The 15,864-nt window shown below is 41.3% G+C and overlaps 1 protein-coding gene across 1 annotated transcript in view; it reads right to left on the bottom strand.

Annotated features, from left to right (window-relative positions):
- The window catches only part of zswim5 (zinc finger, SWIM-type containing 5), a 55,801-nt gene that overhangs the window by 5,802 nt on the left and 34,135 nt on the right, over window positions 1-15,864 (bottom strand). Inside the window, exons 2-10 of the mRNA XM_077228920.1 lie at window positions 9,864-10,220; window positions 7,216-7,364; window positions 6,574-6,724; window positions 5,266-5,442; window positions 5,009-5,185; window positions 4,272-4,418; window positions 3,832-3,969; window positions 2,165-2,422; window positions 1,225-1,360 (exon numbers count right to left, since the gene is read on the bottom strand). Of these exons, the coding sequence (XP_077085035.1) occupies window positions 1,225-1,360; window positions 2,165-2,422; window positions 3,832-3,969; window positions 4,272-4,418; window positions 5,009-5,185; window positions 5,266-5,442; window positions 6,574-6,724; window positions 7,216-7,364; window positions 9,864-10,220 (1,690 nt within the window). The remainder of the gene's footprint in view (window positions 1-1,224; window positions 1,361-2,164; window positions 2,423-3,831; window positions 3,970-4,271; window positions 4,419-5,008; window positions 5,186-5,265; window positions 5,443-6,573; window positions 6,725-7,215; window positions 7,365-9,863; window positions 10,221-15,864) is intronic.

Genomic DNA, 15,864 nt, shown 5'->3' with positions numbered 1-15,864 from the left:
TACAAAAAAACAAATCATTAGTAGACATTTAGAACTGTACCACAATATCTACTTGTATCACATAGTTGTTAACTCCTTGTAAGCCCTTGGGTAACAGTTATCGTTAATGTTTGTTTAAAAAAAATAAAAAGAGAAAGACTACATTTTAAATGTGTAAAAAGTGAATTTTGTAAACATTTAGGATACAAGGGGGTCATAAATTAGGTCAGCCGGAACCGGGAACACTTCCTATAACACCTGATGTACTCGCTACATCATAAAAAGAATGGCATCTACGGTAATTTTAGTCTTTCTGTTTATTCCGAGGTTAACTGTAATCAGCCGTACCCGGGCCGTATCCAGATCAGATGGTGGACTTGCGCCTGGACACGACTACAATGCATTCCTGAAGTGTCAGCAGACATTGTGTCAACTAGACTCTGCCCTGTAAAGGCGTCATCGACACGACAGCCATCGGCACTGATCCTCAAACTCGTCCCCATACGCACGTACCGATCTTCAACCAGATGAACTGCATAAAATAATGTTCCGATCCAATCGGAGCTCTGACCTATAATGCTGCCTTAATCATAATCAAACACTGTTCGTTCGTTGGCCAGAGGAGAACTGGCCCCCCGACTGAGCCTGGTTTCTCCCAAGGTTTTTTTCTCCAATCGGTCACCTGATGGAGTTTTGGTTCCTTGCCACTGTCGCCTTTTTCACCTTTCTTCGCCTTGGCGCCATTGGCTTTTGGCTTGCTTAGTTGGGGACATTTCATTTTATATTTAACAATATTATTATAACATTATATTTCTGTTATCTCTGTAAAGCTGCTTTGAAACTATCTGTATTGTAAAAAGCGCTATATAAATAAAGGTGACTTGACTAGTATACATAGACCTCAAAGCTAATACACATGGACAGAGTGTTGTACAATATGGAATATGTGCATGGTATAGCTGTCTTTCTGTTCAACTCAAAGCTCGCCTGGCTCGACTAATATCTATTCGTTCTAAAATTGTGGGCCAACTGCTTGAGCCAAGTTTTCATGAGTAGTACATGAAAAAAAGTTGTTGTTCTTCTAAGTGTGGTCTATTGTAGTGTCTTATTATTAATTGATGTGGATGTGTACTGATGTGAATTCATGTGAATTAATGTGAGTCCGTAAACGCTGTGGGACGCGAGACAATTTTTGGAAGAAATTCCAACATTAAAGTGAAAAATTGAATTGAACTGAATTCTTACCTCATTGCACGAAGGCCCAGTTTATAAGCCAGGTCGGTGTCATGCGGCAGGAGAGCGGTGAACAGGTACTTGGCAAAAGTGTGCATGGGAACGCTCTCCCTGTGGATGACCTCCCCCAGACCACTGAAGGGACCACCTGTACATTTAGAGAGAGAGAGAGAGAGAGAGAGAGAGAGAGAGAGAGAGAGAGAGAGAGAGAGAGAGAGAGAGAGAGAAAGAGAGAGAGAGGACCACATCAAAACTGAGATGTCCATCTTATCAGATTGCAGGGTTGAGTCAGGCTTGATGGACAGGAGGCTGGTGAGTCAGTGAGGGCATACACAGCAAGTGAGAGAGAAATCTGAGTCAAGCGTATCGCTGAGACTGCTGGGGAGGACGATGAGAAGGCAAACAGGCGGCAAGGCCTCATGGGCTTTGACAGAGTCTGTCCTCCCTAGTAGCAGCGCAGATGTCTGCTCTAAGGTTACACCGCATGTCAGTGGGAGGCTCAGATGCAGGGTGGCCTGTTTTGGGGAAGGGAGTTGGGGACACTGCAGAGGCCAGCTTGCAGATCTTTTTACAGGCATAGCTCTCCTTCACACACACACACACACAATCACACACACACACACACACACACACACACACACACACACACACACACACACACACACACACACACACACACACACACACACACACACACACACACACACACACACACACACAAACACACACAGACACACACACAGACACACACAGACACACGCTAGAGATGGGGAGGAGGAAAAGATAAAAGTAGACAGAGATCCACATGAGGGAAAAAGGTTGTGGGAAAAGCGAGAGAACAGTGAGGGGAGGAAACAGCTCCACACAGGGAGGAGGATAGTGCCTATGGGGTGATGACAACAGCAAAGGGTTGAAAAGTGGACGTAATATTGAGAACAAAGAGAGTTTGTACCTTCTAAAAGGAGGATGGCTTGTTTGCGTAGGGTCTGCACCAATATGTCATCCAGCTCCATCTCCTGCAGCTTGGCCACAATCTGCTCCTCATTTCGGCACACCTTGTCCTGGGCGTACAGCCCCTCGGGCATTAGCCGCTGCTGCCCCATACCCATCAGCGCCACCTCTAGCGCCAGCGCCAGGTATGACTCTCCTCCGTCAGGACATCCCCAGACTGGTACATGCTGGTACACTGGAGGCTTGGGCTCACCAGAATCTATTAGGAAACAAAGTAGTGTTGGTTAAATGTTAATTTACAGCTTTTTACAAATGTTATTTTTGATTAAAAATAAATAAATTCATTATATTACATCATTTTTTAGCAAATATAAAATTGCATTGCTAAAGATAAGGCAAGTATATATATATACTACCATTCAAAAGTTTGGTGTCGGTAAGACTTTTTAAATGTTTTTGAATGAAGTCTCAGCTCACCAAGGCTGTATTTATTTGATCAATAATAGTGAAAACCATAATATTGTGAAAAACTATTAAAATATAACAATATAAAAGTGTCACTTTTTAATCAATTTAATGCATCTTTGCTGAATAAAAGCATTTCTTAAAAAAAAAAAATTCTTACTGACCCCAAACTAATACATATAAAACAACACAAGCTAAGGCATCTATATAAATGTCCGATGATGTTTGCATGAAAGCTGAGAAAAAAAACACCATCTGTTTGGTAAGAATTTAGACCAGCTCACTTAAATCCCCCTTGCAATTTATACTGTTGATCAATCCTGTTTGTACAGTAGGCAGCGGACAGGGATCAATTGGTTTACCATCATCTGGCTACACTGTAAAACAAAATCTCTGCTGGCATTTCACAATCATAATAAAAAAAAACAGACAAAACAACTTAACCAAGCTATGGTGTCCTATCCTGATTTGGTTTTGGTTTACAGTAAATTGCCAAAGTAAAGCAGAGAGATTAGAGCGTGCATTGTTTTGGATTTCCACACTGCTGCAGCCGCCGCTGCAGCTGCTGTTGCTGGTCCTGCTAAGCTAAGATCATGACCTTCGGACATTCTGATTGGTTAAAACCGAGAGTCCGCCCTCATCCCAGCACATGCCAGATGTTTCCAACTGTGCAACAGAGTCAAACAAAGAGCTATGCTCTCTAACACATATACAAACATACAGTGTAATACACAACAGACACAAACACACCCCAACACAACCGCTACAGTGCCATGGCCAAAAGGGGAGTGCTACAATGGGACAAGCGCACAGATATGAACAAACTCTTCCAAGTCACAGTACCATTTGCCAGTATTATTCAGGGACACAATGCCTCTCTGTGGGTTCCTCATTACAGGAATACAATGGTCGACACTTTCCATTGGCCTCAGCTGGGAGGGATGTATGGAATGCAAATGCAGATTGATTTTATACGTTTTACACCACTGAGTGGATAGAATGACCTTTCTGATACAATGGCACCCCTTAACACTGCACAGAAAAGGAGGGCAATTGTAAAGAGCGAGGAGATGGGGCTCCAGCAGACTGAATGAAGCTCTCAAAGACACAGGCCAGTTGCTGAGCGAGGAACCGAATAATGCCCAAGGCGTCTCAGAGAGTTGTAAAAGGACAGAAGCCTGATGACAGCATATAATAGTGTACCTCCAGTATCCATGGTATTGTCATCCTCTACTCGACACGTCTCCGTGAGGGTGGCGAAAAGGCAGCCAATAGGGTCAAGGGGGTGGCCCACCCAGCCCTCCAGATTGGTGGTGTTGGTCATTCCCCTCTGCAGCAGTTCTGAGGAGAGAACCAGAAATATTTACTTGTATTGGGAACAACATGTCAATGCTTAAATTACTATCAAAACAAGCACTTTCAATTTTAACGGTGGACATGGCTGTTTCTAAAGTTACCTTGAGTAAAGTTATAAGCGCAGAAGTTCTGAAATAAACTGTACTAGTTGTCTTTTGATGCGTCTACAAATACGTTGAAATGGTTATTTTAAAAAAGATAAGACTTGATTAAGCAGTAATAAATAAACATTTGTGAGCACTTGGAGTTAGGCCATGCATTATGCAAATCAGAACAATGTGTGTTACCTTTCTTCTGATGCTTGTATATGTCTAATTGCCGTTGTTGTTGGAGCCGGAGGGTGTTGATTATTGCAACAGCCAGACGCAAGGCTTCTCTGGGGTAACCATGGGAACGCAGAGCATCCACCCTGGCGCAGGCTGTAGGCACGTGATCTGGAACAAGTCACATGACATAGTATAAACATGGTGGGGCTCCTCAGATGGGGCAGTTTCTCAGATTTCAAGTAACATGTTTCAGACCCAATCTTAATGGAAACTGCTTATTTTAGTTCCTGGATCATACAGAAGTGAAATCAGACGGATAACGACATAAAGCAGAATGTGTCTTACTGAGAGCGAAGTTTACTCTCAGACTCTCTGTTTCTCACCAAGAACGAGAACTATAACGACGACTATATTAGTGTCCACACCAATGCACGATAACATTCGGTTTATAAGTATATGTTGAGATTTGAAGTCTGCTGCTTTAAATTCTTAAGCTCGGTTGGATTCTGAACTGCTGTCAATGTTTTTATCATTCATCGTTCTTCTGTGTAATTATCGTTATAGCTGTAATTCTCATACAATTAGAGCAATTATTACAATTTCATAGTTCTTGTCCTTGGTGTGAACAGGCCTTTGTTCAAGTGTCTGATTTAGGAAAAACTCGCCCACTAGAGATTCCTGAACTGACTGGCTTCTCAGAACAGAATCAACACGGTCAAACATAGCTTGAAATGGCTGAGAAGTATGTAAATACATACCCAACCACAGTGGCAGCCCCTGGGGGTTGAAGAGCAGGCTCTCTCCCTCTCTCTGGTAGGCTGGGGACATGTAGAAATCACTACTGATGATTCTCTGCAAGTGACTATCCTGCCAGTGCAGGTCACAAGCCTCCATTGCTCTTGTGAACACCGTTCTTCTAGGCCGGGCAAGTGAGTCTACACGGAGTAAAATACAGTTATGTGAGCAACAGACATCGAGATAATTTTAGGTTTGGATCAACTGAAAGGAAGCTTACCCTGAGCCAGGTTGCTCTGTGGCAGAGCGTTGGTGATGTTGGGCAGCTCACTGCCGTAATTGCCATCCTCTAGAGGGCAGATGTCCATGTCTCCCCATTTTTTCAGCTGTCTCAGCCAGCAGTTCTTCTCTTCGCTCTTACAGTGCGGGTTCAGCACGATACACACCCACAGCGCACCTGCAAACCCACAGTGCACAGACATCTTTATAACTGAAGTATGCCTTATAAAAGAGTGAGAAACTAAAAAGGTAAAATGAGCATAAAAGGATAAAGAGAAAAAGAGGAGGTTGTATTGAATTTTAGGTTGCCACTTTTCCCATTTTATGCACTATTTAAACCAGTTAAGTCTTTTGATTAGTTACTTATTGTGAAATGGAAATTCATTTAAATGGAAGAAGTTCTAGCGCATCAATGTCAAATACTGGTACTGAGGAGCGTATGAAATTTGGCATGTGTAAGGTTGTCTGGTGAGCTTGTGTAACTGGTGGGGTTGTGCGATGCCTTTTTCTATCTAGGTAACAGATGGCTGGTCTGCATCTTTTTCCACTGCTGTCATGTACACACAGCTCTTATTGGCCGAATTGCTGAGTTTCGGCCAATCAACACGGCTGTCAACTGAAGCACAGAACAGTCTTGGACATTAATTAGACGCATATTGTGCCTGCTCTTGAAAATCAGAATGCACAGTCATCTCTGCAGGTGCGTCTTGTTTACAGCTACAACCGTTTTGAAGGAAGAGGAAGCCAGAGATGCGACCCTCAAATGAGCCTCTTCAGGATGTGCTCTCATCAACCTCTTTAAATGGCCTGATCAATAGGAGGCAGCTTTAAAGCTCATTGATCCTGGCCCCTTCATGACATCCCGATAGAGGCGGGCGGCCAGTCCTGTGTATGCGCCACAGACTAAATCAGTCATGCACTGATCCACTTGCCCTGACTGAACTGCTGCAGGTCAGACGGTGCACATGGACAAATGTGCTTAAGGCTAAGGATATTGAACCAAGGAGAAGAGGAGTAAGTAATAATGATTAAGATTAAATTCTGTAGAACTACAGAAGAGGGATGAGGATGTACGTTGTTTATGCTGCTCATAAAAACGTGATTTAACTTAGTAGGATACCTTCCTGAATACGTTGTTGATAAAGGAAGCACATCCTATTAAACCACAATAAGCTAAACCTTGCAATTAACCCTAGCATTAAACATCCTAAAATCAGTGGTAATTTTGACTGGTTGATAAGAAAGTTCCTGGACAAGCAAGGATGATGATCAAGAAATGTGCCCAACAGGTTAAGCAGACAAAACTCACCCAGCTCGTCCCAGAGTTGTCGGCACTTGTCGGTCATTCCTGTGCCCTGTTGTCGCCATAGAGATAGACGCGGGTCAGCCATGAACTGCTCTGTGATTAGCGTGAGCATCCGTGCCCCATTTGAGTCGCGCATCCTCAGCATTTCCCTCACCTGCACAACACACAAAAATCTTGGTTTAAGTGCCTCATGCATCAAGTATAGGACTAATACGCACCTGTGTCTGACACAAATCAGCATCATATTTTGAAGAACAAAGCAAGTAATTTGTACATAAAGCATATTTTATATAAACAGCAAAAAAAATTAGCTGAAATGACTATGAGATCAGAACACTTGTGTTTGAGCACTATATTCAGCATCAATATCAAAAGTTGAAGAACAGTTCTTCAAATCTTCAGATAGCAGACAGGTAAAGCAATGAACTGCACTGGCTATTGAAAATAAGAGGCAGCTTGACATTTAATTAAAATACATTGATTTAAATAGGCCTCCTATGATTTCATGGGCCCATAATTCACCATAATAGCACCTTTTGCACTGAGCATTACACACACACACACACAAACAAACACACACACACACACACAAACACACACAGAGAGCGTCTCACCTTGCGTACACACACAGAGAGACCATCTCACCTTGGCAAACATGGAGTTGAGCTGCTTGCCTGAGCCATAGTATCCTCCCTGAGAGAGGAACTGCTTGACCTGTTCCCTCACTTGCTCCTCATCCAGGTGCCAGCAGTTCTCGTCATCAATACTGGCCCCTGCTGTAGGATCTGGGGCCCCTGGGAGAGAAATACATCCAGTAAACTTTGGATATTTTCATCAATAACATATCTCATTTATTGGTAGAAAAGCAGAGTGGAAGCTTGGGTTACAAGCTTATGCAATTCAACATAGACAGAAAAATGTGCTTGTACACATTAACACATTGAAAAACAGCACTTCCTGAACCCGTTTACTCTAAACCAAAACTGAAATCGATAATATCACTTCCTTTTGGCAGAATATCCATGTTTCTTTTTTTTACCATTACAACATTACAAACTGATAATAACACTTGAGTTGAGGTCAAATCATAGCTATCTAGGTTTGATTCTTAAAAGATTGCTTCCCATTGCCACTGTGAAAAAAGAAAAAGAATGCATTAGAGGCAATCACTTTATCTGAGGAAGGTCTTACTGTATTTCCAATATGTCGATGCACTTTAGGTTTACAACACGCCACCCTCACCGTCCATTCCAGAACAAAACATTTCAGCACATTCAGCCCTATCGAATTCCACTTAAAGACACCATGAAGCTGCTTCATATACAGACTGCAGAGAGTTGATCTGCCTATTGGGGTGCCCCTGTGGGTATTAAACATATATAAATGCTATATATGGAAGTGTAATGGTTGATTCTGCATCATTTGCACGTTTCCCTGTCCTTGGAATGCTTTATATGATAAGAAGATCCATCTTGATTAAGAGATTAGCTCTTAAAAGGCTTGGGTGGACTTAGGGGAGCAATAATAACTTACATACAGTAGATTACCATCAGTGTGTGACATAAGCATTGGTGTTATATACTATGAGAGTATCTAAATGTACAGGATATCTATCGAGCCAGCTGTGCTGCATGTAAAGTGCTTTGAAATAAGAGATCTTGTTTTAATGCTTCAGATTATGGTAGACTGTAACCATGTTCGGCATAATAGTAAATTATTAGTGTACTTAATGACTTTATAACGGCTGCAATGGGCTAGTGAGGTGCAAACTGATATAAACAGAAGGTCCTCTGTGTCCTTGTAAGCAGGATTTCAGTGTAGGTGTCCTTTTGCACATTTGATCCAACATCTTGGCAGGTTAACACATTCTGCACATTCCGGATTCAACGCGTAGCTGCTGATTAAACATTGATAAGGGGCTTGTGTCTGACCCCTCTATTCCTATTCAAAACAAGAGGGCAGGAGGATGAACTTCCTGGTTTCAGAGGTTCCTTGGACAAACGATCATGAAGAGATGGGATTTATTTTTGCATAGTGTGTTAAGTAAAGATTTAAAAAGAGTATAAGAAGGGATGGGCGATATGGTTAAGAAGGGCTGGGCGATATGGTTAAAAAAGTTGATATTGATAATTTTCACGATAAATGTCAAATCTTTATTTCTTTCCAGCTTAAAAGCAGATTTTTGCTCCCGAGTGAAAGTTGTGGAAACCAGGCAGTTAATTATGGATTTTAATTACTCTTTATTGTCATAACTTGCCAAACAGGTGAAAATTTAAGTAAAATCCTTTTTCAGTCTTTTTTCCCGAAACAAAAGAAATATCTTAATAGAAAAATTAATTTCTTTGATTTTCGTCACTTTGATAACTCGTATCTTCGGTACCTTTTGCAGTGCAGGCTGCAATATTAATAATATTGTGCGTTTCTGTCTCTTAGAAATGCACATTTGATAGTAGCAGTAGCTTTCATTGGGATGTTTGAGTCGGCATTTAGCATATAGCACCTCACTACCATGGCAAAATGTAACTATATGGCTTCTATGGTAGCCTAAATCTTTTTAAATTATAATTACAAATTATATAGGCCTAGCTTAAAAACAAAAAGTACTGCAATTATATTCCATCACTCCTCTAATGTCTACATTAATAATATAATGCAATATGAATGCACAACATTTCTGACACCATACTGCAGTTTAGGGCAGACTGGCTATCTAAAGCACTAAAGGATGTTTCCCGGTGGGCCGCTGTACAATGTGGGTCGGCCAGTTAGTGGTACTACAGTAAATCCATGGTAAATGATGGTGATTTGTAGATTGAAACGCTTTCAAACTGGATTGTTCATGGCACAATGTTTCTTACATTTGTTAGTGCTGTTGAGAAAGTCAGCATGGTTTCATCTGGTTAAAACTAGTTTAAATCACATTCGTGTTCTTTGCTGAATTCAAGTGCTTCCTACCGGATTTCACAGCACTGTTTTGTGGTCACGCGATCAGCAAGTAAATGCCTGTGCTCTAGTAAGCTTGCGCTGTCGTTTGAGTCTAGTGGATAAATGGTCCGTGTGGCGCGGTTTAAAAGCAGTTTCATTCCGATTTTGGCCCATACACATTATATAAAACATTTATCGAACCATTTTATAACTGTATCGAGGAAAATTGTATCACAATAATTATTGTTATCGTTTTAATCGCCCAGCGCTAAGTGTAAGCCTGTATTTTCTCTTTAAATTCTATGGAACATTTGGCTGTGGAATTTTGGTCATGTGACCATTAAGACACTTTAATTTATGCTGCTCACCATGTACTTGGTTGATCTCAGAGTTGGAGGACAGGATTTCATCTGCCAGTTTTTGGGCGGTGGGCAGCACTTCCGTGTGGTGGGCCGTGATAAGGTACTGCACCAGCTTTTGCAGCTGGTCTCTGTTCATCTGGAAGAGTGTTTCTGAGATGGGCAGCCGTAGTTTGACTTGCTCAGGTTTGCGGATGCGGTATAAAGACAGTGCCACTACGTGCGCACAATAGAAAATGTCACGGTTGCCGCAGCCACATGTCACCGATGTGATCTTACAGCGGTCGAAGCTGATGGCCACCTTGTGTGTCGTCTCTGGCTCAGCTTGTGTGGCTGGCTCTGTGACTGTGCCACTGAGGTGAAAACCTGGATAGAAACAGGTAGAGAGAGAAAAGTTTAGGTTAACAATGACATTTGACACAATTCGAATAGCAGTGACTTTGTTCTCAAGCTAACTGTATGAACGTAAATGGATCTGGAGGCTGTAAGTCAAGATTGGTAACCAGCAATACCTAAAGGCAAATTAGGCTGCTACCAAATACCCATCTGATTGTTTGACTGTACTAGAAACTAATTTGGTAACTAGTGGTTACCAAACCACGAGATATGTGAGATGTTTTCCAATTGCGGAGTGCAACCTATCTCCAAATCCGAGAGGATCATGCTACAGTAACCCTAACAGGAAAATTGCTGCAAAAATGTCCAACATTAAATCCAAAACATTTCACTCAAAATCTACAGAATACCTGAAGATACTGGTCGGTCGAACACATGTTTGGAGGCATCAAAAGATTACAGTAAATATCAAACATGGAAAGATGTTGCTTTATTTCCAGTCTTGGAACATCCTAGAGAAACAAACCAACAAAGCTTCACTGAAGACCTGAAAGCATAAATGTAGAAAGACTGTATGCATGTCTTCGTGGCCAATAGGAGGGCTTGTTCTTCCCTTTGACTGCTAAATTATAAATGATGAAAGACAAGGGAAGGGGGTTGGGGGACTAGAATTACTGTATCAATCTAAACCTTTGCAATGGATCTTTTCATCATAATCCACAGGAACTACATGAATTCACAGAGATCCTTTGAATCTCAAATCATTATGTAAGCGTACAAGTGAAAGAATCAGGATCCCATGTATCCTTGCAGAGACAACAGCTGAAATGATTCAAGGAACGGGCTGTCGATAGAAACAGGCAGATCAAGTCTTATTCGTTACCACCCCATATGCCCAGAAATGTGTCCAGCTGACAAATAAAGCCTCCGTGACCAGAACAAACTGTACCAGAGCTAGAAGGTGTCTCTACATGTGCCCACACATATATATATATATATATATATATATATATATATATATATATATATATATATATATATATATATACACACACACACATGTACATACAGGGAGACAGACAAACGCACACATCACAATTAATTCTAGGGTTCGGCTGGTGTGACAGGGGTGCCTAATAAGCATGAGCAAAGCCGGCTGTTCCCTTGCCAAATCCCACAAAAGGCTTTTTCAGATGAGTTCTTCTGAGAAGTTGGCCCCCTCCTCAGCCCAGAGATTTTGGAGAAAAGAAAGCCGACGTCCAATTTACTGCCAAACCCTTTCAGGCACAGCCAACACAACAGAGCCATCTGATTAAGGGGAGTTTATGGTGATGTCTGTTTTCATTTTGATAAAAGACAGAAAAGGAGAGGGAGTGCCCCTATGTGTTGCAAATTACTTTTGGCACAATGCAAGTTCAAAGTAAATTTGGTTAGAGAAACAAAGATCCACGGGAGTGTGTAAGATAGGAGTGCATTTACAGGGTTCATTTTTCTTTTAAGAACTACAGCAAGACTGATCAAACTGTGTGTTTTTGCCATGCAGCAACTGACACTTCTTTATAGCGTGAGTGCAGCACTACAGCATCGACTGTGAGTGTACTATAAGACAGATCTTGTTTACAAAACGTAAGTATGAATTTTTTTCTTTTTTTTGTTTAAAAAATAAATCAAATGTGTTAGGCTCAATACACGTTTAGGCTCATGTGCCTACCACAAAGTATGCAAAGACTGAATTGTTTTACATTGCCCCGGTCAATCAGGGCGCTTTCATGCGAACCTTTGCATTATCAGACTATGCATTATCTTGGACTGCAAAAATCTACAGTTGAGACTAAACAGCATTAGTCACATGAAGGACCCATCCCACCCATTATCAAAAGCAGCTGAGTGACCCTGCTTACAATGATGTTTAGGGGTAATGGTGGTTTAAGTACATTTCCTAACACATTGCAATGTAAAACTAAAGTTTAGGGGTTTGTTCAAGATTATTAATAATAATAATAATAATAATAATAGATAGCCTTTGTAAACACGACTTTTACAAACTGTGCTAATCACAGACAGTGGATTTCTGAGCGATGCATGTAAGGATTGGCTGTGACATGCATCTATGGCATAGATCCATCTATGGCACCATCGATGGGGTTATGGAGGAGCAGATGAGCCTATAGGCTCATGTGACGGGTTGCATTGGAGAGAGCACGCATCTGCTACTGATGGACATGAAGAGCCCTCCTTGTCTTTTCTATTCTCGCTCTCATATCGCTGGCTCTCCCCCCACCCTCTCCACCAGGCCTTTTGTTGCTCAGCACTGAATGCTGCTCCACCAACCCCTCCACAACTGCTCTTTTCTGGCTAACCTCCATCATGGCGCTAGAATAGATCCCTCTCCCCCACCCCCATCTTTAGAGGCTTTTCGATCATTTGCTACCTGAGAGGAAGGGGATGGACAGAAAGAGACAGATGAACTCTGCTGGGAAATGGAGAGGGTGGATGTCATAAGCAGATGGAGTGTTGGTATCAGTTAAAATGAGCCATGCAACGTCATCTAGAAGAAATAATGACACTGCTGTTGTTAATATCAGTCATTCAGAACACACAAAGAATCTCAAGTGTGTTTGTTGTGTCCACACCAGGCACTACAGATGATTTCATCATTTTTCAGAGGCCTGCTAAACTGTACATAAGGTTTAAGGTCAAGTTACATCAAGAACGATAACTATAACAATACATTAGCGTCCACACCAACGCACAATAACTTTCTGGTTATTATAAGTGTGTGCAGCAGTTATATCATCTGCTGCTTTAAATTCTCAAACTCTTTAAAGTGGAGTGGATTCTGTTTGGCTGTCAATGTTTTTAGCGTTCATCGGCTGGAAAAAGTCACCCTGAAAGTGATTTCAACGTTAACGCTCCGCTGTCGTTAAAGCTGAGGTGTGAACTTCACTAATCTGACAAACCAAATCAAAAACCTTACAGCCCTACGATTGTTTTGATAATCAACTAATCGATAACTAAACCATAACACAATTGACAGCGTGTTATTGAATAAATGAGGCGTGAGCTCATCCATCAGATATTTAAAAATACTTAAAATGCTATATGCTTTGTAACCGAGAGCAGAGAGTACATTTGAGCTGCACACCTCGCAGCTCTCACCCAGTGCAGCTCATGATAAAGTTCACGATATGCGGTCATAATTATACAGTTCATTGTGACTCTCACATTATATGACATAGCAGACAGACAACTAGTTGTCCACTGTGGTTACGTTCATTGAGCGTGGGCTTGTCGAGAATGTTTGTTTTTTACAAGCATTCTTCACAACCGCACTGTATGAACACAACTGTATTAAGTGGCACTGCCATACTAGCCATTAGCATCTGCTCTAGAGATTTGTTTTGTGTGAAACATGACAGGGAATTAGGGATGACCGTAAACAGTGATGCGTCAATGCATTCCATGCACGTCTATGTATTTTCGTAATCGACCAATGCATCATTCCAGGCCTATTATTTATCCTTGGGGCCAGATTTACTTAACAGGGCATATTAGTGTGAGAGCACAATTCTAAAAAAGCGCCAATGGGAGTGGAAAGTTCTGCGCATGATCTACTGAATACAGAGGCAGCCGGATCATTTCCATAATGACCAACGCAATCTACCAAGAGCAGCCCAAGTGTCTGGTTTAAGACATGCATTTTTTTTTGCATGTTAAATAATTGCGCAAATACCAATAAATTAACCAAAGCAAACCTTAGTAAAATCACCTTGCTCGATTCATTTAAATACTCTTTTCCTTTCAGATGCAAAATGAATGGGAGTACTCCAACAAATTCATATGCAATAAGGTCAGCCACAAAAATAACCCAGTTTACACCTTTTCAACTTTTTCACTGCATGCCTTAAGTAAATCCTGACATTAGTTTTAACGCAAAAAGAGGGTTTGGGCTGATGCAAGCTGTTAGTAATTCTGACCCTTGGGGTAAAACGAACTTTAGGCCAGGAAAGATAGAAAATGCATTTAGTCTATGTTTTTAAGCCATATCAGGACCAAAGGCCCTTTTAAATAGCAAAAACAGAATAGCATAAAACACAGTAATAAACAGTAACCGAACACTTACTAAATACTAATGTGTACTTTAAAACTGGAAGCAAAGGAAACCGAGTGACATAAGCACATGCCAAAGTAGAAGAAACTAGAACATCAAACCAAACTCCAACGGCAGCAAAGTGCTAAAAACAGATGTGCTTCTTTTTTTCTTTTTTCTTTTCCTACATTTTTTTTTTGGTCAATTGTAAAGCACTTTATGACCCTGTCTGTGAAAAGCGCTGTATAAATAAATTTTACTTACTTTCCTCACATATGAGATGCAAACAAAACGCAAAAGTAACTTCAAATGCTACACATTGAGACACTAAAACATGGAGTTTGGGTGAATTATCAACCGAAAACCGGTTTATATAGTCACGATATTGATTTTGAATAAACCGCCATACCGGTATATTTAATTGCACAACGTTCGGAACAAACGTTACGCTGCGCAACACTGTTTCAGACGGACCCTTTACAATGTTGCACTTCTAAGCAGCGACAAGTGAGGGTAAACAAACAGCAGTGCTCTGTTATGTTACATGGACGATGGATGCTGAAGAATTAGTACAACATGACACAGAAGAAACTTGTGTCAAAAAGAGGATCCGGGTCTGTTTTGGAGGTTTTTTGGTTTCCAAAAATCCGACGTCTACCAAACAACCATTTTATGTAAGTGCTGTCAGGCTAAAATTCTTGCCAAAGGCGGCAACACGAACATCCATTATACAGGATAATCCTGTGTGCCAAGTTGCACTTTATTTATTTTATGTTTGTTCTGGTTTCGAAGCAATACTTTTGAAGGAATAAATAATGCAAGTTGCATAATTTTGTTTTACTATTTTTTTTTTATAGACCTCAAAAGCAATCCAAGACAAGTTTATTCCTCACTCCTTATTCCTGAATCCTCACTTCATTAGAATCATGAATGGCTCTTATTTGTAAACAACAGCATAATTTTCTGGGGCCATGCAAACCCGTATTACTAGTGTGGAACTATTCTACAATATTCACTAATGACAGCAAAATATACCATCCTAAGTCAATTTACTGCAGTAATTCCTCTCAACCAGGAGAAAATGCATTGAACACCTGACTATGCATGAAAAAAAAAAACCGTCATAAAAACCGGAAACCGGCATAATTTTGAAAAAAAACGTGATATCAATTTTTGGTCAAACCGCTCAGCACTAGTATCACATCACTGGGGAAGTAATGTGGGCTTTCGTGTCACCGTCCAAATTTGTTTCTCTCAGGAAACGTACCCCTCTTGGGCCGACTCTAATCTTGGAGGCCAAGCTTCACGCTAACATTGCGACACAACAGACTCTCCCGGCCACGTTATGATTCACTGTGTATGTGTAACAGTCCTAATTAATCCGCTGGCGATGCCCGCTAATGCACGCTCATCCAGCCTGGGCTTTCGGAGTCATTTTAGCCACTGAGCTCTGAGCCACTGGCCATCTGTTGGGGAGGGATGCATATAGGGGGAGCTCACGCCGCTGCGATGGTCACTGATCAGGGAACAGGAGAGGAGTACCCCTCTTTCATTCATTTACTCGCAGCCTCACTCTATCCGCGC

Source organism: Siphateles boraxobius, unplaced genomic scaffold (genome assembly GCF_051911475.1).
Source record: "Siphateles boraxobius isolate OS27281-9 unplaced genomic scaffold, OSU_SipBor_1 1, whole genome shotgun sequence".
Classification (NCBI taxonomy): domain Eukaryota; kingdom Metazoa; phylum Chordata; class Actinopteri; order Cypriniformes; family Leuciscidae; genus Siphateles; species Siphateles boraxobius.
This window is presented reverse-complemented; position numbering and strand designations above follow the sequence as displayed.